Below are 19,792 nucleotides of genomic sequence, written 5' to 3' on the forward strand. Positions count from 1 at the left end.
TGAAGACTGACAAAATCTGGGACCACCTGAAATTCCAAGCAGCGTGGTGGTGGAGATGGCGTTTTTAGGAGCCATCACTATGCCTTGTGCTTACAGCAATCACTTTATAAGATGAATTTCTCGTTTTTCAGTTTGTGACCTTTGTGCCCTCCTCCTCCTCCCCCCCTTAAAAAACAAAACAAAACAAAAATGCGTAATCATCCTAAAATAATCTAAAATAATCTGAAGATTGCTTGGAGCTGTGGAGCTGCAACCCATTTCTAATGGGTCCAAGCTGAGACCAGAGGGGGAAATAATTAAAGCATTGAACTGTGTTGGTAGTGACAGCATTTGGGTTTTTAAACAATTCCAACCAGGCTTCTGTTGCAGTCATTGCTGCCCGATAGCTCTCGTCCCTACCTGAGGCTGCTGTCACCTCCAAAAGGCACCAGCACTGCCCCGTGGTCCCAACAGCAGTGCCTGGGGTGGTGAGATCTGTGCAGAATGAGATGGGGGCTGCCTTTCCTGACTGCCCCCAGCACAAGGTGAGGCACTGAGGGGCACGAAACGAAGCTGCTGCTGGAGCACGAGCACGGTGCAGTGCAGCAGAGGCCAGAAGCAGCTGTTGTACGTGCTCCTTGGTGGCAATAACAGCGTGCAGCACGGCCGTACCCTCAACTGCGCACACCGTGAGCGTGTGGGGACCTGTAGTCAGTCACACAACTGCTTTCAGTGTCAAGTTCAGCCACAGAGAAGCTGCTGTTGTGGCTCCCAGGCCCAAAGAGGGTGAGAGGAGCAGGAGTTGGGGCAATCAACACCAGGACTCCACCGTCCACAGGGAGTTGCCGAGGTTCAGGTATCAGCAAGTTCAGATTTTTGGTAAGTATTGCTCCCTGGGGCACATCAGACCAGCAGCTTCTCTGTAGTGGCTGTTAGGGAAGTGGCTGAAATTCAGAGTGCTCCAAATTGTGCCACGCACTTTTGGGTTCAGCTCTGAGCCACCCAGCTTGTGCTGGGCTCTCAGCCTGCTGCTGCGCTGGTGCAAGTTAACGTTTACATTCTTTAATTACCCCCACTGCAAGGGGAGCACCCTCCAAGGGATCAGCCTGGAGATGAGTTTCAAGAAAATTCCTGCTCTCCCCTCAGAGAGAAGCCAGAATTAGGTCGTGAGGTGATGGATACCTCATTCAGTTGGTTCAAAGGCTCAGGTATGCTTTTTATTTTCTTTTTATTTTCTTTTCTTGCTCCTAACTTGGTATTCCAGCAATTAGCTGTTGTCCAGGTAAGTTTGAAACAGTTTTGAAATGACTACTAATGTCTGGCATCAATCTGGGGAAAATAAAGTCAGTCTTTTTCCTGATAGTTTCTCTTATGTTTTTTGTTTTTTGTTTTTTTCTTAGCTACTTGAGACCACTTAAAAGTTATTAGTGACAAAATACAAAATATAAGCATGCAGCCCTTTATTTTTTAAAGATCTTTGCTTATCATAGTTCTGTATATTACATTATGGTGTTATACAAATAAATTTATTTACAAAACCATGAGCTATGCAAGCTTGTTGCTTTTTTTTTTTTTTTTCTCCTATTTGACTGATACTCATCTTTCTCACCCCTTCCCCATATATATTTTGAAAGCATGCATAAAAATTAACTTTGGTGTGGTAAAACTACTCTATGTGCCCAGCCACATACAGTATTTATTTATTTATATATATATAGATATGTACAAAAGTTTGCCAGTATACAGAACAGTACAGAAGTGTACATTTTAAAATCCACAATGCAATACATTAATGGGTTACCAGGTCTCAGTAAAATAAAACTGAAGGAAAAGGGTGGAGTTAGCTAAGGAAAAAAAAACAAAACAAAACACAAACCAAACCAAACTAATCAGCAACTACCTCTATATGTGTAAAACAATTTATTTTTTTCTTGGCTTGGCAAATTCTTAAATATAATCTGAGTGGCAGTGCAATAGGTTGAGTTGCCTCGTACACACTAGGAGCAGTCTTGTTCTGGTTCTGGTGTAGAGGTTTACTGTCCAGCATACTACTTTCAAATGTACATTACAATAGTATCAAAATGTTTTGGCAAAAAGATCTCGAAAGGAACCATGACATTTGTTGACAAAAATAGAAATCTGTAACAAAGCTAAATAACACCAAAATAAAAGAAAAAATATTTTAGTTTGTTTTACAGTTGTGTAGAATCACACTTTAGTATATCTCTGTTCACATCTAGTCCCCATAATGAAAAATAGCTTTATACAAAACAATTTACTAAAGTTTTCACCATACACTTCCCCATGCTCAGTACACCGCTGTGCACACGCACTCGAGCTCACTCACACACCTTCACACTTGATTTTTTTTGTCAGAGGTGCTGCCTAGAGGAAGAAAACACTCCGTTATCGGTACAACAGCAACAAAAGGTTTACAAAAAAAAGCTCCACGCTACTCTAGTGTAGTAACTCAGTATTTAGCACGTGATTAGTATTAAGCCTCCAGCAGTACAGCAATAAAATAAAATAAAACAAAAAACAAAACTGGTTATGCTCCCTGGTTAAGATATTGGCTGCAGCTCTTTGCCCAAAAAAGCCTCGGTGGACGTGCGTGGTGCGTAGCCTTTAGGCTGGCTCCTTGGCCGGGGTGGACTTGCTGGCACTGCCGTTCTGCGCCTTGTAGCTGGTGAAGCTAGGCGTGTGGATTGTCCTGATGCTCTTCACGCCCTGGGTCAGGGAGCTGGGGGAGGTGGAGGAGGGAGGGGAGGTGGAGGAGGAAGGCGGGGGCGGCCGGCCGTTTTGGGTCTGCAGCGAGAAGGAGAGCTGGTGGCCTTTCCCTGCGTGAGCGGGGCTCTGGAGCTTGGAGGAGCCGTTAGCCACAGAGGGGATGAGGGAGGTGGAGTACGACACGCGCCCTGCCTGGGGGGCGAGGAGGGTGGCGGAGGGCAGGGATGATTTAGCGGGGGGGTTGGGGGGGTTAGGGCCGTCACCGCTAGGAGCAGGGGCAGAGCTGTTTTTCCCAGAAGCGGGAGAAAAGGCGGGGATCTTAGAAGCAGGGAGGGTGGGGGAAGTAGCCTTATAGTCCCCACCAGCTTTCTTAGCACTTCCATTAGCCTGCAAATAAAGACGGCAGGAGACAGTTTGTCAGAAAGCCAGTAACACGATAAATCAACAGGACCTGGGAAAATAGCCCTGCAGAGAGTAAGAACTAACAGTTTGAAGCCTGAGCTACGTCTGGCAGCAGTGGACTGGACCTGGTAGAAACCCCAAAGTGCACAACGAAGGATGCAGAGAGAGAGAGAGAGAGAGAGAGAGAGAGCGCGGACAAAGCTTTCGTGAGGAGGTGCAATCTAGGGTTTACAGACCGTTCACTACATTGGCCATGCTTCTGGGTTATTAAGGTGTGACCAGACACGTCCGGCTGGAGAGTTAATGTGCAGCTACTGCCACCTAGTACACCGACGGGTTAGTGTCCACGGCCTCCTGGCGAGGTGGGCGCGGGAGCATTCCTCCTCCTAAGGAACCGCCGCGCTTACCGGAGGGGAAGTGAGCAGGTAGTCGACATCTGAACGTTACAGCTGAACACCACGGGTTAAAAACAAACAAACAAACAAAACAAACAAAAAAAACAAACAAAAAAAACAAAGAACAAAAACAAAACCCAACGAAAAGCAGCAGGTGTTTTATTGCAGACAGGCATGCACAAGCATGGTGAAAAGGTCAGTAGATACGGTCATGCCCCCAAGGCTCCAGGACGTCCAGTTAGACCTCGCTCGAAAGACAGGCATCCAGTATTTGGTATCACCACAGTCAGTTACTGGAGGTTTTTAGATAAACAAACAACACGAAATGTCCGTCCGAACACCGGGGTTAAGGTAAAACTACCTGTCTGTACTGGCGCGGGTCCTGCAGCTTGTGCTGTTTGCCTGCTTTCTCCGTGCTTCCTTGCCTACTTTTCGACGCCATGGGGACTGGCATCCTGCTCGTCTGCGGGGCGGCACCGGGGCCCTGTGGAAAGGAGCGGAGGGACGGGGAGGGGAGACAAGGAGAGAGGCGCCATCAGCACCGGCCTGCTCGCGGGGGAGGCCGCACACCATGCGCCAAAACAAAGCCGCAGGGCTACATGCAGGGAGGAGTTCGGGATGCGTCACGCCACAGGTGTTAATTTGGAGAATCAAACGGAGAAAAACTGCTCAGACTACTGATCGAACTGGATCTGGTGTCAGTGCCGCTCGTCATGTCACACAGCAGATTATTGGACCCAGCTCCCCTGCGGTTGCCCATCACCAATCAGCAGCAAAAGTAAAACCCACGCGACGGGCTATTAGCTGTTAGACACCTCGTGGGGAGCCCAAACAAAGCCACCTGAGAGGAAGCAAACAAATCACAAGACCCTCTTGTTTAATGGTGATTATTGCAGATTTTTAGAAAGCAGCTGGGGTTTCGATTGGTCGCACTAAGGTACCTTACGTGCAGTGGCTGGGATGGGCGCAGGGGGCTCTACAGCAGCAGGGCTCTCATCCAGCACTACAAGCTCTCGGGGCGGGGTCTCTGGTACTATCTGGGCAGAGAAGGGGACAGTGCTGCCCTCAGAGCTGTATGTGCTTTCAGGGATAGGTTTGGGGCTCATTTCACTGATGGTGTTTTCCAGCTGCTTTATGGTCTGCTCAAGGCTGTCTAGAGTTCGGTACGTGTTCTGCCGAATTTCGTCAGTCCTAGACAGGGGCACTGCAGCGCCGGGGGGTGCCTCCTGCTTCCCGGGAGGACTTCTGTCGGTGTCCTCAGGCTGAGACCTGGTGATTTCGAACCTCTTGGCTTCCTTGTGCTGCTTAAGGGTCCCGTCTTCCTCCTCCTCTTCATACACCACGACCTGCAAGGTCTTCTTCCCAGTCTTGGTTCCCGTACGTATTGCCTGCGTCAGAGCAGCCAGCTGCTTTTTAGGGAATTTGAACTTAAATTTTTTCTTGGAATCCTGCCTGCTCCCAAACTGATCAGCAGAGTCTGAGTTTGCTTCGGTGTGCAGCCCATACATCTGACTGTATTTGCTGAAATTTGTCTTTGTGCTCTCCTGCTCTGCAGGAGACTTGGCGTCTGCAGTGTCAGAGGAAGGCTGCAGGCTGAACACGTACTGCTCGCTGAGGCCGTGAGCTGCCGAATACTCTGCGATCGCTTTTCTGTCGTTAAGAACCGGCAGCTCCTCCTTCTGGCTCTTAGAAATGCCACGCACTTCATTGTCTTCCTCCTCCTCTTCCTCTTCTATCTTCTCCTCGGTCATCATTTTCTCCAGCTCCTCATCGCATTCCTCGAAAATCGTAGAGAGCCGCTTATAGGCCGACCTGATATCCATCGGCTCGTCAAAAATGATGATGACGGGCTTTTTGTCCAGGCAGACTACGGGCTCCTCGCCTTCCGTGCTCTCTGGGACACCCTTCTCCGACGCCACGTCCTTCCTCGCATCGATGTTGACCGTCTGCACATCGCCACCCTTCCGGCTGACGATGTCATGGACCTCCCCGCTCGAGAGGACCTGGACGGCGGTTTTGGTGATCATGAAGGCGATGTTTTCGGGGGGAGGGCTGTCCTCGCTCGGCGAGCTAGCCGGAGAGTCCATCTCTTCAAGGCTGTTACTCCTTGCCACCCTGGGCCTCAGCACAACCTGACTGTTGGCTGAGGGGGCTTCTTGCTCCTGCGAGGAAGGGGGGGGTCCCGCAGCCTCCGGCGGGTGCCTCGGCAGAGGAGCAACGCTGCTGACGGGGACGCGCCTGCCCGTGCTCTGCGGGGCTTCGCCCTGTGGCAGGCCCTGGCAAGCGTCTCGTGAGAGTCCATAGCCCAGGTTTTGTTTTCCCGGTTCAACAGCTGGAAAATGGGATCCTAAAATATCTTGAGCCCCTCTTCGTTTTTCATCCTCTGGCAAACTGGCGCCAGACAGGTTTGTGCTCGTACTCTGCAGGTTTTTCTTAGAGTAGTCTCTACTGTCTACAAACAAACCCTTGCTAAAGGTAGGACTGTCATTCACTGAAAAGCCAATTTTACTGTCATCTGTGCTGGATGAATCAGAACCCAATTCTTCGTCAGTTTTCCCTTCCCTCTTCTCTTTAGGATGGTCACTATCTGTGGGAGATCCTGTTGTAGCCCCATACACCTAAGGGGGAAAGTCGGATTACTTAGTTATTCAGGGCTGTTACTTTTACAGGACTTTTTTTTTTTTTTTTTTTTTCCCAAAAAAAATTAATCATCATATTCTCAGGGGAAGTGCAGACCTCATGAACTCACCACTCTGTTTACTGCCGCAGAGGCATGTCTGAAGCTGTCATCTGACTCCTGTATTTCTGCAGGGCAAAATTCCAGATTCCAGCAGAGCAGTGCAGGACGTTCCTGCTCTGTGCTGTGCATGTGGCCAGCATGGCTCGTTACCTAGGGCTCCTGTTTTAACAAGGCCTCCAGCATATGCAAGGCACTCTAGTTACCTTATTTACACAGTGCTACCTTGGCCCATTTACCTCCCAGTTAAAAAAAAAAAAAAACTAGTTTGTATCAGGTCGAAGTTGAAAGGTTCGTGGTATCTGATCATGTTCAGCTGGGACACTTCAATGGAGACTGGTTGTAAGGGCTGACGGCAGGGAGCTCCGGCTTGCCAGCTCACCAGAGCGCCAAATGACAGAGTCTGGCTACCCCTGAAAGTAGGTTTTCTCCTGGAAAAAGCTGATGTTACAACATTTTGCTGCTTCTAATGTTGCTCACACCTGAGCCGTGCTGCTCTATCACAGTACGGTCACAGTCCAAGTATTTCTAAATTCCTACTACAGCTTAAAAGTTCTCCCTCCTGCAGAATTACCATTGGCACCCTGCAGCACCCTTGGGAGTGCAGAATGACAAACGAGCCACGTTCATTTTTGGAAGCAATTCTGAACAGCATGCAGAGAGGTCAGCCTCTGGCTTGAAAGCAGCACGGTCCCAGCAATTACATTTTCAGGGGCGCTTTTTCTTTACTTTTAAATGAGGTCCCCTGGAGATGCTGTTTCATTATACCAGGCTCTTTTTTTATTTACTATTTCTGGTTTGGTTTGCTAAGTGCTGGTGGCAGCTTAGGATAAACACCAATCATCAGGGTGAGGGTATGACCTGAAGAGACAGCACATCTGTGACCACAGCAAGAGAGAAACCTACAAAGGATGGTTTGCTAGGAAGGAAACAAATCTGGCATCAGGTGACTGAAGGCAGTAAGCCAAAGACATGGCTTGAGAATGAAAACTGACTCCTAACACACTAGAAGAAGGGATTATACTTATGTTAGCTTCAAGATATGCAGAAGATCAGCCAGGAGAGTCACTCTCCAGCTGAGATGACTGAGTGACGGCACAGAAATTCACAGGTTTGCTAGTGCAACGCATACAGGAGTTCACAAGGTACACTTTCAACATCTGTTGTTATATTTTCTTATATATTGGTGTAAGCATCTTATACAGAACTTGTATCAAAATGCAGGAACAAGAAAGTTAGTGGTAAATCAGTCACGGTCTTACTGAAGGCACATCAGAATAACAAGTCTGTGCAGCTGCTCCGAGACTCCCTCAAAGTCCCTCACATTTATAAAGGAGCTATTGCATAAACCAGCCACAACCAGCAACGCATCGCTGTGCAGGCTGATGCCACCTGCACTTTGTGCTGAGAACGGGTGTAAGAACAGAACTCATTCTGTAAGAAGCAGTCCCATTTCCTGCCACAGCAAATCCCAGAGTTAAGCCAGTCCATCCAATGGCACTCACTGCACCTGGATACCCTGACTGTGACTGATTTCCCACTTCTCTATGGTTTTTAGCAAGTTGCAATTGTTCCAAGCATCAGTGCAACATATCAAGGTGTCATTGTACAACGTACCTCATTTTATGAATTGTGGCCTTCCTACTAAAAATAGAAAAACACAACAAATCTCATCCCTCATGAGTTCACCATGAACATAAGGCTCCATGTTCAAAGTCAGTAAACCACTGTGATGTGTCAGATGTCAAAACCAGCTCTCATTAACCTTAATTTCCTGGACTGTTTTCCAATAAATGGCAGTTTATGGCAATTACTTGGAAGCACCTTTTAAAAAGACATTTGGGCTACAGCATGTGTGATGTCTTGAGCGGTAACCTGGGTTTTCATGTAACAGTGTGATCTTATTTTGACACCAGTACTAACAGGGACAGGTTCATTCTTTTGCCTCCACAACACTGCCACACACGACACAACAAAGCAACTTTTCCTTTCAGTCAATGCCATGAACTTGTGCCCACACCCAGCCAGGTGTTTGCAGCTTTAGACCAGAAGTGCTGTTCGAGCAGCTCCAAGCCAAGCCCTTGCGTTCAGTGCTCTGCCTTGGCAGCAGTGGCTTTGCTGGGGAGGGCCTTTGATGCTACTAAATACCAGACACCAACATCTAGGGGTCACCATCTGCTCTAGAGCTGCAATGCCCTGTGCAGACGCAGCTCACCATGGTTATGTCACTGGGTTCTTCCTGGCCTTTAGGACCTACCGAAGTCATTTTTTCCTCTTCTTCCTCAGTTTCTGCTGAAGGGGGATGAAGTGCAATGTTACCAATAAAATCCTTGGGGAGGATTTACTCATGCTCATGAGGGTACACCGGAGAAGGTATCACTGCTATTTCCAGCTTGCACACACTCACAAGAAAGCATTACAAAGTTGAAATGCTGTGCTGAAAAGCTGTAGTTTCTTCCCCACCACGTCACTTCATTGCAAACTGGCCTTTGGCTAACAAGCTGTCATGCCTGCATAGCCACCTAAACCCAACCATGATTCAATTAATTATCCTTAAACTGGAATAAGAAGTCTGCAAAGACAGCAATATTTTTCCTATTCTTCATCTTGCATATTGGCTGCCCACTAATGCCAATCAACTCAAGTGGCAAACCCAGTCCAGACAAAGCTGTGAAATTCACCCCAACTTGGCTATGGACCCAGACACATGGTATCTCTTATAAGTCCCATGGTTAGTGTCCATGTGAGAATTTTGGGCCCTAACTTTCATGAGGGTGAATTTGGCCCATCCACCTTGACTCTCTCTTCCAGTAAACTGAATGGGATTTCTGAATATCTAATAACTAGGATTGACAAATGAAGAAAATAAAGCACAAAATCTCTGAAGTGGCTCTTGAAAGGAACCACTAACTCTCCCCCAAACAAGAACAAGACTTAGGAGAGATGCTTTAATGTCCATTACGAGAACAGCACTGGAAGGATTTTCTGAGAGGAGCATCTCTTCAGAAGAAACTGGTGGATCCTCTTTTAACTTTGATTTCCCAGTCTTAAAACCTCATGCAACCCTTGTGTAACTGCTGATGAGACGCATAACGTACATCAATATAACACTACACCTGAGTGTTTCTGACCCATAGTGGCATAAAAAGAAGGAAACCACTGGGCAGTAGTTGTTGGGGGTTAGAAAGAACAGGACACGAGATATAAGATTAGTTTTAAAGTAAGGAAAGAAGGTTATGCCAAGACCGGGTGGCATGTTTACAAACGCCACTTGTTACCTTCTTTTCCTTGTGATGCATTAAAGTCCCAGGCCTTATGTCTTTAACATGTGTATCATTTCTGGACTGCTCAGCATGACTGTTTGAGTTTACATCCATAAAAGAGCACTTCTGGAAAGCCTAGGAAATAAATACTGCAGGTTATCAGGAGACCAAGTAGCTTTTTTACAGAAATGTCTGGCGATGACCAGCTACAAAGAGAGCATTTGTTTTTCATATTTACAGCAGCTTGATATTATTTACAGCCTCATGACATAGTAGAGATTTTAGACTATGTGACTAAGACAAATAGAGTGTACCCACCACTTTGCCAAGACCATACTCAAACTTATCACACTGACCCCAAAATCCCCTGATGGGGCGATGAAGGCTCACAGTGGTGCTGCAAACTACCCAAACTTAACTAGGAACTCTGTGACAAACGTTAGGCTTGTAACAGTACCCACTTCACAGAAACTGAAACCTCCTCAAAATCCTCATCAGACACATTTTGGCCTTGACCACACATCACTTAATGACTAAACCTGAAGTTTTATGTGTTAAGCTAAACAAAGCCCAAAGCTCAGCTCACTTTATTCCATTTAGACACATTTATTCCTCAGACACTTTTCCTGTGCTCCCTTCATGCTTCCTCACCACCATTCCCACTATTAGCGAGGGTTTGCTGTTTCCATGGCTAGGACAAGCACAGCTTTTCCAGATCGTCTCATCCGGAAGTGGTCTGTCTGTCACCTGCAGAAAGGTGAGGAAGAAGTGGAAGCAGCAGGCTTCCACTTCCACAAGCACGGTGAATAAATGAGAAAAGAAGGCATGTAACGCCTCTTCCCCACCCCTTGACGTCCACTCAGCTACCACATTGGTTGGCTTCATTGCTCATCATGCAAGAGCTACACAGCTCCCCATACAGTGTTTTAATAACTTCAGCTGTGTCTCTAGCACAGCCTTCACTCCTGCTCCTGGAGATGCTCCTGGGGTGGCAGTCCCCTTCAGGCTCCTCCTGCTGTGGAAACAGTATGGGCTTGGGGACCACTGGCCTCCCACCGTGTGTACCCCAGGACACAGCCTGGACTTTTCAGCCCTTTTGTTATCCTCTTTCCATTTCCTTTTCTCTACCCAGCTGGCTCCCAGATACAGAGAAGCAGAACCATCACTGCCACTACTGTGCAGTCCTGGCTCTGAGTGTACATCACTGGGATTTCTCTGTGTCACTACTGGCACTGACTCAAGTCAGTGGGATGTACAGGTGGGACATCTCTGCCAGCCAGGGGCATGAGGGAGGAGTGCTTATGGGAGTCAAACACAACGTGACACACAAGAAGATTATATTTGTATGCTATTTGTTATGGAAATCTTTTAATTCCTGGCAACTCTCATGAAATTAATAGCCCAGACTACAGATTAGAATCAAAATTTAAAAAAAATCAAAATTAAAAATTGTTCTTCTCATATTTCTTCCATGTTTATGTAAAATCAGAGAGGTAAAAATAATGAAAAAATCCAGTACAAAAAAATCACGGTGCAGTTTCTGCTGGTTTTCCATTACATCCTGTTTTTATGTGTTTACAGATCAAGGTATCTAAGATGACACAGAACTCCTAGAACAAGTAGTCCTGTTCCCCGTCATACAGCTTACCCATTTATGAGACCAATGATGTGCTTTTGGGTTCATCTACAAAGGCATTCTCAAAGGCCTTCAGACCTTAGAAGAATTCACCACGTCCCTTGGTAATTTGTTAATATATCACCTTTGTTCTGAAATATCTATCTGAATGTCCATGTTTGTGTTTCAGCAGATGATTATTATGCCTTTTTATGCTAGATTAAAAAGGTGCTTCCCATGAAAGTACCTCCACAGTGTCCTCAGGTGCCTTCTGAACCTTCATATTCTTAACACCCATTCTAAATAGGTGACGCATGGACACTTAGTCATGGACGCTGACCTCACTGATCCTCTGTACACAGAGATAAAAACACTCCCTGTTCTCACATCTACACCTAAAGCAGATATCAGCTTTGTGGCAACAGCACTCACCTGGGAGCTCCTCTCAACTTGTTACTGCAACTCCTGCTCCTTCCCAAGACATGCAGTTGTGGTCTGGCCTGTATTTGTTGTTCCTCACGCAGACTGTACATTTCACTGAATTCAAATGCATTATGACCGTCAAGTGATTGCTATCGTATCCCTGCGCTCATACATCACCAGTTTTAAGATTTAATCTGATCTGAAGAGTAAGGATTTTAAATGTATTTCCAGGCTGCTGATGAAAATACAGAGTGGCACTGGGTCAGTAGCTGACCCCTCCAGATCTCACTATATACACCTGCACTGAGGGCAACACTTTCAGTACCAGACAGCTCTCAATCCTCTTGAGGTTGGCTTTTTTTTTTTTTTTTTTTTTTATACTCCATGGTGCCAGATTTTAATCAGAATGCTATACGGTAGTTGATCAAATGATTTACAAAAATGTTTACAGGTATACAATTCAGTTTTATCATAGAATCACAGAGTGGTTTGAGTTGGAAGATCACCCAGTTCCAACCCCCTACCATGGGCAGGGACACCTCCCACCAGCCCAGGTTGCCCAAAGCCCCATCCAGCCTGGCCTTGAACACCTTCAAGGATGGGGCATCCACAACTTCTCTGGGCAGCCTGGGCCAGGGCCTCACCACACTCTGAGTGAAGAATTTCCTCCTTGTATGTAATCTAATCTAAACCTACCCTCTTTTAGTTCAAAGCCATTACTCCTTATCCCATCATTCCACCCCCTGACACAGAGTCCCTCCCCAGCTTTCCTGTGGCCCCCTTTAGGTACTGGCAGGCCGCTGTAAGGTCTCCCCGGGGCCTTCTCTTCTCCAGGCTGAACAACCCCAACTCCCTCAGCCTGTCTTTGTAGGAGAGGTGCTCCAGCCCTCTGATCATCCTCGTGGCCCTCCTCTGGACTCATTCTAATATGTCCAAGTCCTTCTTGTGCTGGGAGCCCCAAAGCTGAACTCAGCGCTCCATGTAAGTTTAATCAGTCTAACCTTTTACCTGATCAAAGAGTGTTGTTTTCTTTGAACAGCTCTGTGTTCCATTACATTGTGTTAACAAGCATAACTGTGAGTGTCTGTCCTTTAGTTCTTCATTAATTGAACCCCAAGCCTGGCTTTCCCAGTCTGCCTATGACTGACATCAGACTAATCAGTTTGTAGCTCCTGGATCAAACAGTTTGACCTTTCTAAAACATGGCACCCCGTCAGCCTTCTACGAGGTAACTGGTATTTTGGTTATTGCTTAAAATGAGCATTGCTTATCCTCAAAACTAGCATCTAAACACTCATTTCTTGTTGATCTACCAAGCCTATTTCTCTTCCACAGCTCCCCTTAGTCTCCTTTCACAGACTTCCATCTCTACTTCATTGCCATAAGTTGATGCTTTCCCAGAGACAGCAGACAATGAGACAATTTCACTGCCCATAGTTCTGTCTCATTAGACATTAGCACACAAATGGGGGACAAGGGTAAACCCTTGCTCTTGCTCTCTGCAAACCTGTTTGATGCTCTGGTGGGCGAAAACTGAGCAGGGTGCACTCATCACACAGAACAGTCACTGCTTAATTCCACATCCGTGTTGCAAACACTCCTGTGGCAGCACCCAAACCGCCTTTTGGTGGACAGCAGGGAACATTTCATGCCATGACAGTGCTCTGAGCCATCACAAACATCAGAAGTTATATGATCCAGTTAAGATGATCCACATCTCCTTTCCTCCTGAGGACATGGAAGAGGACAGAGGGTGCCCCAGAAGGCTGGGACTCACTGATGGCAGCTGGAATAGTCGGCTTTTACTGTAGCATTGTGATCACTGTGCTAAACCAGCCTATGTGCTGTCAAGTGAACGACCAGCAAAAGAGCACTAGTTCTATGTCACTAGCAGAGTAACACACTAGTTACACAGCAGGGAACAGCAGATGATTCAATGTCCAAACACTCCAGAAAACACTGGACCATGGCACAGAACAAGTGAACACAGCTTACCAGGAGCATACCCCGTAGTATTCTCCGTTCCCACCAGTGTTAACACAAATGATGGACTCTCAGTACCTTATAGGTCTGGTACAGTGAGAAATTTGGTGCCAGGGCAACCACACCAAACGCACACCAATATTTTACTTGACCCATCTTTGTGTGTCTTGAGAGGTTCTCCAGTGGCAACCTCTGCATTCTTGAGCACTCTCTCAGCTCCAGACCTCTTGAACAAAATTTGGGTGGTGCTTGCCAAATACATACAATCCAGCACAAAAAGTGGAATTGGGTGAGACTGGTGGACCTACTTTTCCTCATGTTCAGAGCTGGAAATTGTGCTGAGACCCCAAAAGTGTTACTGAGCACAGATGCTTGTGCATGTGCAGTGCAAAAGCCTACCTGTAATTCTGCCATTATTTTATCTCCTTCTTCTTCCTCTTCATCTTTCACAGCAGATGCTACAGCAAGCCCTGTGTTCCGAGACAATGTCTGATCCTCTTTAGGGGTTTTGGATTGTGCTACTTGCCCAGCATCTTCACTGCATTCCTACAAAGGCATGAAAAAGCACAGACAGCCAATGTAATTGAGCCGTCTGATGAAAAGCAAACACAGTAAATTCAGCACTGAAAAGGACTTGTGGCAAGTCCCGCTTCCTTTTTAAGCAGATATTGCTACTTCACATGAGTAGGATTAAGAGCTTCTTCACCTGGCCTTCCCTCCACTTCCTTCAGGGGACAGAACAAATGGGAAAAGGAAGCCCAGAAAAACTAATTTGGAACATTTCTGAAAAAATGCTCTCAACTCTGAGCTGATCTTCCCCATCTGTTTAAGGCATGCTTTTTATTTTTAATCTTCTTATGACTTCAAATGAAAGCAGCTTGTGACTTGCCTTCTGTATTGCTAGGAGATCAGTGCAGCAAGGCTGACTGCTGTAAACAAAACTGATAAAACCTTACTTGATCATTTGGCCTACCAGCAGTGTTTCCTGCTAGGCAGTTTCAGTAGCTCTCCAGGATGTAGCCCTGTCTCAACTTATTTTGTGGTTTATAGACACAGCCCAAGCCTGGGAATGTGCCTCCGTGCCAGCCATTTATCAACAATCTGATAGCCTAGAGTGAATCACCAAACCTTGACAGCAGCAGCCTCTTTCCTGGCTGCATAGATGACCTCTCCTGATCTCGTGGTGGTCAGTCCTGTCCCCGGCAGGTAACTGCGGCGTGGAGGTGGAGGAGGCGGGGACTTGGTCAGCTTATCGTTATCCTGGTCTGCGTCAGGAACATCTTCTGCAAGTAAGCAGGGTAGCACAGAATAAACACAGGTGAAGAAGGAAAACAAGTATTTACAGCCCTGCCTCAACCAGAAAGAAAGAAAAACAAATCTTAATAGGTTCTGCTGCTGAATATATATGAAGAGAAACATGTTCGTGATTCAAGTAGAATCTCCTGGAACAAAAACAAACAGTGTGGAAGTTGCACAGCATAACCAGGCCACTTCACCCACAAACGTTCAGCAAACCTCCTGTCCCCCACATCACTGTGGCTGGGATTTCAGCCCTCGGTGGGTGTGATAGCTCAGCACACTTCTGGAAATTAACCAGCGGTAAGCGTGGGGTGCAGATTCAGCTGGGTGCCTGATTACAGATAGTGCCCCTGCAGCCTCCTTTGAATGCTTCAGCATTTGTTTTCACTTTATGTAACACTGATTGTTGCAGGAAAGCACAGCTTTGCTTTGAGTTGTAACAGCCGTATATACATTTTGCTAACCCACAGCGATTCATTTTCCAGATCCCATGTCTGAGCAGAGCCAGCCCTCGCTTTCTGAGGGGAGCTTTCCAAGACAAGACCAGTTTCTCAAACTGGTATTTCCCCCACACCCAGCTGCTTCCCCACCCAGCTGCAACTTCCTCTTCCCCGCCACCACTGGACAGCATTTTCCCAGCAGCAGCATTTCCCTGCTCATGACCTGTCCCTGTGTGTTCCTGGTCCCAGGCTAAGCATCATGCATGGCAACAGCCTCTGTTTTCACACCGCTGCTTCCAGGGTTTGTTTTCAAGGGTGAGAGAACGACCTTTCTGCAGCTACTCAGTGTTATATAAACAGCTGGAACACACATAACCCAGAGAGAAAAAACCTCCTGCTTTCAGATTACCCAGCTGGTTAGGGCTAAGTATTCCCTCTGGGCAAGTTATTGCATAAGTGTCTGCTCCTGGGGCTGCATCAAGCTCCTCTGATGCACTGGCCCCTCAGGGGAGTTTGAGCCCTTGGCTGACCCAGCCTCATCTTTGCTCTCTTCTTAGATCAAATATTCTTCAAAGCTGCTTAAGCTTAAAGAAGTGCTCTGCTGTATTACCCCCCTCCCTGGTTATCTGGCACTGACTCGAAGGATTGCAACAAGAGTGATTTTCTAGAGGCACACTACATTAGACTGCTGCTTTTGTCAATACACACCACTAAGGTTTTCGTGGCATCAGGTGTACTCTGCCAGCACAAAGCAAAATCTGCTGCTGTAAAATCAAAGTAGTTCTCTAAGCACAGCATCTGATGGTGGTGTGGGGCCTATGCAAATTTCTGCTCCTTTCAGTGGGCTCAACCTATTACCCTCAGGCTGATACTGCATCTCTGAATGCAAGAACATGCAAGTTTTTCTCACACTTTGTAAGAGTAAGTCTGCATGCAAGATATGGAAGGCACAAAGAAAAAAAATATTTCTGCCATCTCTATTTGTGAGACATCCATCTCCACCTTCAAAATAAGAAGCAAAAAATAGAAACTCAGACAAGAGAAATGATCGATGGCATGTGCATGGGTTCTCAAAAGCCAATCCCGCTCCCATTTGGTTGTAATGGGGTTTGCGTACAGTCAATGTTATAACACCAGGCAAGGTATGAAATTTCAAAGCTGAATTTCTCTTTTCTTTCATTTATTTCATTTCCCCAATCTGAGTGTGAAGCAAAAAAAAAAATATTTGAAGGAAAAAAAAAATGAGGAAAAAACTTATTATAATATTTTTTCTTTGGATGAGCTCTTCTCCCATACTTATTAGAGGGATGAGCAAATGGATAAATACAGTTCACTGAGTCTGAGACTACCTGTGATCAAAAATACTACTTTATGAAACCTTCCCTGGTGCCAAGCAGCTCAGCACTTCTGTGAACAAAATGGGAGTCGTTCACCGTCATTTCATTGAACTGAAGAGTTCTTCAGCAGGTACAGCCAGACTAGAATTAGTTTATCCTATTATGTAGCTTTCTACTTGCACCAAAACATCCAATGTCTTTAAAAAATTATCTTAATAATGCCTGCCTTGAGGCAGCCTTTGTAGTCAAGTAAGTAATGGAAGCTACCGATCACTTAGCACTTCCAAAAATCAGGGTGTTCTCACATGTGAAGGCACAAAGGGAGATAAAGGAGCCCAATTTCTAATGTATGTTAGAGACAGTCCCCATATTTTTTTGCTGAACAATCCTGATATCAAAGATGAATTACAGTTACATTAAAGAAGTATTTACACAGTCATCTGAAAAACTGTGGGGAAAAAGAAAAAAAGTGTGATTTAACTTTGCTTTGTGCTTTGTAAGGGAAAAAAAAAAAAAAGTTTCTTAGTGGGGTTCTGTGTGGAGAATTGCTGAGACAAGATATTCTGGTAACAGGATCTATCTGGGTTCTGCAGCAAAGCCAGCAAAGGACTGTGCTAATTTCTGTCCAAAATGTCTTCTGCATTATATTACCAGGGTAGGTGCTCTCTCTTTTCTTATGTTGCCCAGTTTTTTGGTCTACATCAGACTGTAGCATACTGAAATTTTCTTCTTGAATCATAGAAGAGCTGGGTGGCATGTGAGACATTTAATCAGGTATTAAGGAAAAGTTTTTCAGTTCCTTTAAATTATTTATGTTACTATTACAGGATTCATTATGCACAACAGAAGGCAAATGCCTCAATCTCATCAACTTTCTCCCTAAATCTGCTGGCTACACACAGAGCAAAATGCTATTCTAGAAGTGGATTAGTTAACTATGTGAGTTACAAAACATCTCTGCTGCTGTGTTCTGCGCTTCTTAAAATGTCACAGCTCACTGCACCCATATGGTACATATTTTCACTGACTTTTTCTATTTACGCCAAACATTACACAAGTTAATTGCATGGCTAGCCTACAACCTCACTGAATGGTGACAGAACTCCAAAATTATTTTACGGGGTTCAAAAGAATTTATTTTAAGCCTGTATGTTGAGAAAGGAGCAACAACTTGTCAGTGTTAAAGGCACGCCAGAACAAAATGCTGACACCCAAAAGCCTGAGTGCAGCATGAAGCTCTGGTCTCACATCTCCAGGACACAGTGGAGGTAGAAAAGAGCAAGTGAAACTGCCTGGTAAGGGAGCAGTTGGCCTTGATGGAGGGATGAGAAAGGCTGCAAGTCTGCAGTTTGGAGCAGGGTAGGCTGGCACCTCCAGGATATGATCGAGGTTCATCCACTGCCTTCATGGTTTTACAAAAGGAATGAAGAAGTGTTGTTTGCCAAACTGCAAAATATGAGAACTGTGGGGAGCTCAGTGATACTGGTGGAATATGAATGTAAAACAGATGAAGGAAAGCTCCTCTGCAGGATGGGAGTGAGCTCCTGGAGCTTTCTGTAGTGGGGAGGCAAATGGTTCTAAAAGAGATTAGAGGAATTAGTGGCTAAAAGGTCAAAAACATACCCATAATGGATATGAAAAGGAGCAGTTTACAATACTCCCTTTAACATCAGTTGGGGTGTTGGAGGTGTAGTAGCAGACTGCAGAAAGTAGCCAGGTTTCTGTGCTGCCCACAAAGACCATCTTCTGTCGCCTCTGTCAGAGGCAGAGTACTGAGCTGGAAGGGACACTGCTATGACCAAACAGGGCATTTCCAACATTTTTACGTTTGTAAGTAGTTGGGTAAGAATTTTGCAGCTGACTCATGATTAACAATACCATTGGCTGAGGCAGCTTCTTTGTTCCTTAAACTTTGAAGAAATTCACATGTGGATTTGTATGCTAACTTGTGAAAAAATAGGACTGGAAGGAAAACCAATAATGATGCTACCACAGAGCATTACACCATTAAACCTGCCTTCCATGAAGGATTATACCTATATAATCCTTGATCTATGTTAGCACAAACCATTTTCTCCAATGATGGGGTTCTGACATCCTCATCGCCTCATGCAGCCTTCTTCAATACTTCACTTTCCTTACTATTATGAGGCTTTTCCGAATCCCTAACCTGGATCTTCCTGATTGCAATCGCCAATTTCTACTTCTGTCCTATCCACACAAAGCAAGTTGGTCTTTCCTTTTTTAAGCAGATTTTTTTTATGTATTTAGAGACTGCTTTGTGCTTCATCAGCCTTCTTTTCCTGATGCTAAGCAAAACCAATGGTTTCTTTTTTGTCCCCTACAAGCCATGTGTCCAGAGCTCTGGTCATCATCATCACTGTGACCTTGACTCCTTCCTTCAGTTTTCCTTGAAGTCAAAACATTGAGTTTGGGGATTTCTATGTAAGAGCTCACCAACTGCTGAGCAGATTCATGTGTCTTGTAGATACTCCTGTTCAATCAACTCATTATGATGATAATTTTTTTTTTGCTAGGGGGTCACAGTCAGACTCAAGTTAAACTTGAAACTCAGTGTATCTATACCATAGCTGTGGGTGGACCGAATCCTTACTGCAAAAGTCACTTCCATTTATTCCTACATATCTAGCCACTTCTCCAAGATAACTTGGTTATGTAGCTAATAGGTCTTTTTCAGACTTCTGAGGTCCAAAACACTTAGCAAGGACCATTAAGATCATGCAGTCTGACTTCCCACATTGCAGAGGTTTAAGGATTTTTTCAAGTAGGTCTTGCATCATGCCCAGAACTTGTATCTGAGCAGCCTTTCAGAAGGAAATGTACTATTGCTTAAATATTTGAAGTGGCAAAGAATCCAATATGTTGATAATTAAACTAGCTTCAGTGATTAGTTACTCTGAATGTTAAAATTTGACACCTAATTTTTAATCTGGCTTTTTGCAGCATCAGCTTCCAAGTGCTGGAACTTGTCAGAACTCGTTGTACATAGTTAAAAGACCTTATCCTCAGAAACCTCAGGAATGTCTTAATTTTCTTTTGATAAAAAATGTCTACAAAAAGTGCTTCTTAAGTTTCTGACGGTAAAATCATTTGTGCTTGACATCTTTGTGGTTCTTTCCACAGCCCTCCATAATGCTGAACTTTTAAGTGCAAAAATGAGCACAGTATACT

The 19,792-nt window shown here is 45.4% G+C and overlaps 1 protein-coding gene across 22 annotated transcripts in view; it reads right to left on the reverse strand.

The window, feature by feature from the left end:
* Nucleotides 1–19,792, reverse strand: part of KIAA1217 — a 373,099-nt gene that overhangs the window by 7,292 nt on the left and 346,015 nt on the right. For 12 of the 22 annotated variants that reach the window (XM_082754177.1, XM_082754181.1, XM_082754182.1 and 9 more), the window contains 6 exons: nt 14,653–14,807; nt 13,924–14,070; nt 9,519–9,638; nt 4,445–6,121; nt 3,865–3,987; nt 1,664–3,093 (listed from right to left, as the gene is read on the reverse strand). In XM_082754177.1, coding sequence (XP_082610303.1) covers nt 2,605–3,093; nt 3,865–3,987; nt 4,445–6,121; nt 9,519–9,638; nt 13,924–14,070; nt 14,653–14,807 — 2,711 coding nt within the window. In that variant the 3' untranslated portion in view covers nt 1,664–2,604. Of the gene's footprint in view, nt 1–1,663; nt 3,988–4,444; nt 6,122–9,518; nt 9,639–13,923; nt 14,071–14,652; nt 14,808–19,792 lie in introns of those variants that run through there. The other 10 variants (XM_082754180.1, XM_082754178.1, XR_014316992.1 and 7 more) reach the window with 9 other exon arrangements.

The sequence above is a fragment of the Aythya marila genome, assembly GCF_965140915.1.
Source record: "Aythya marila genome assembly, chromosome: 2".
NCBI lineage: Eukaryota > Metazoa > Chordata > Aves > Anseriformes > Anatidae > Aythya > Aythya marila.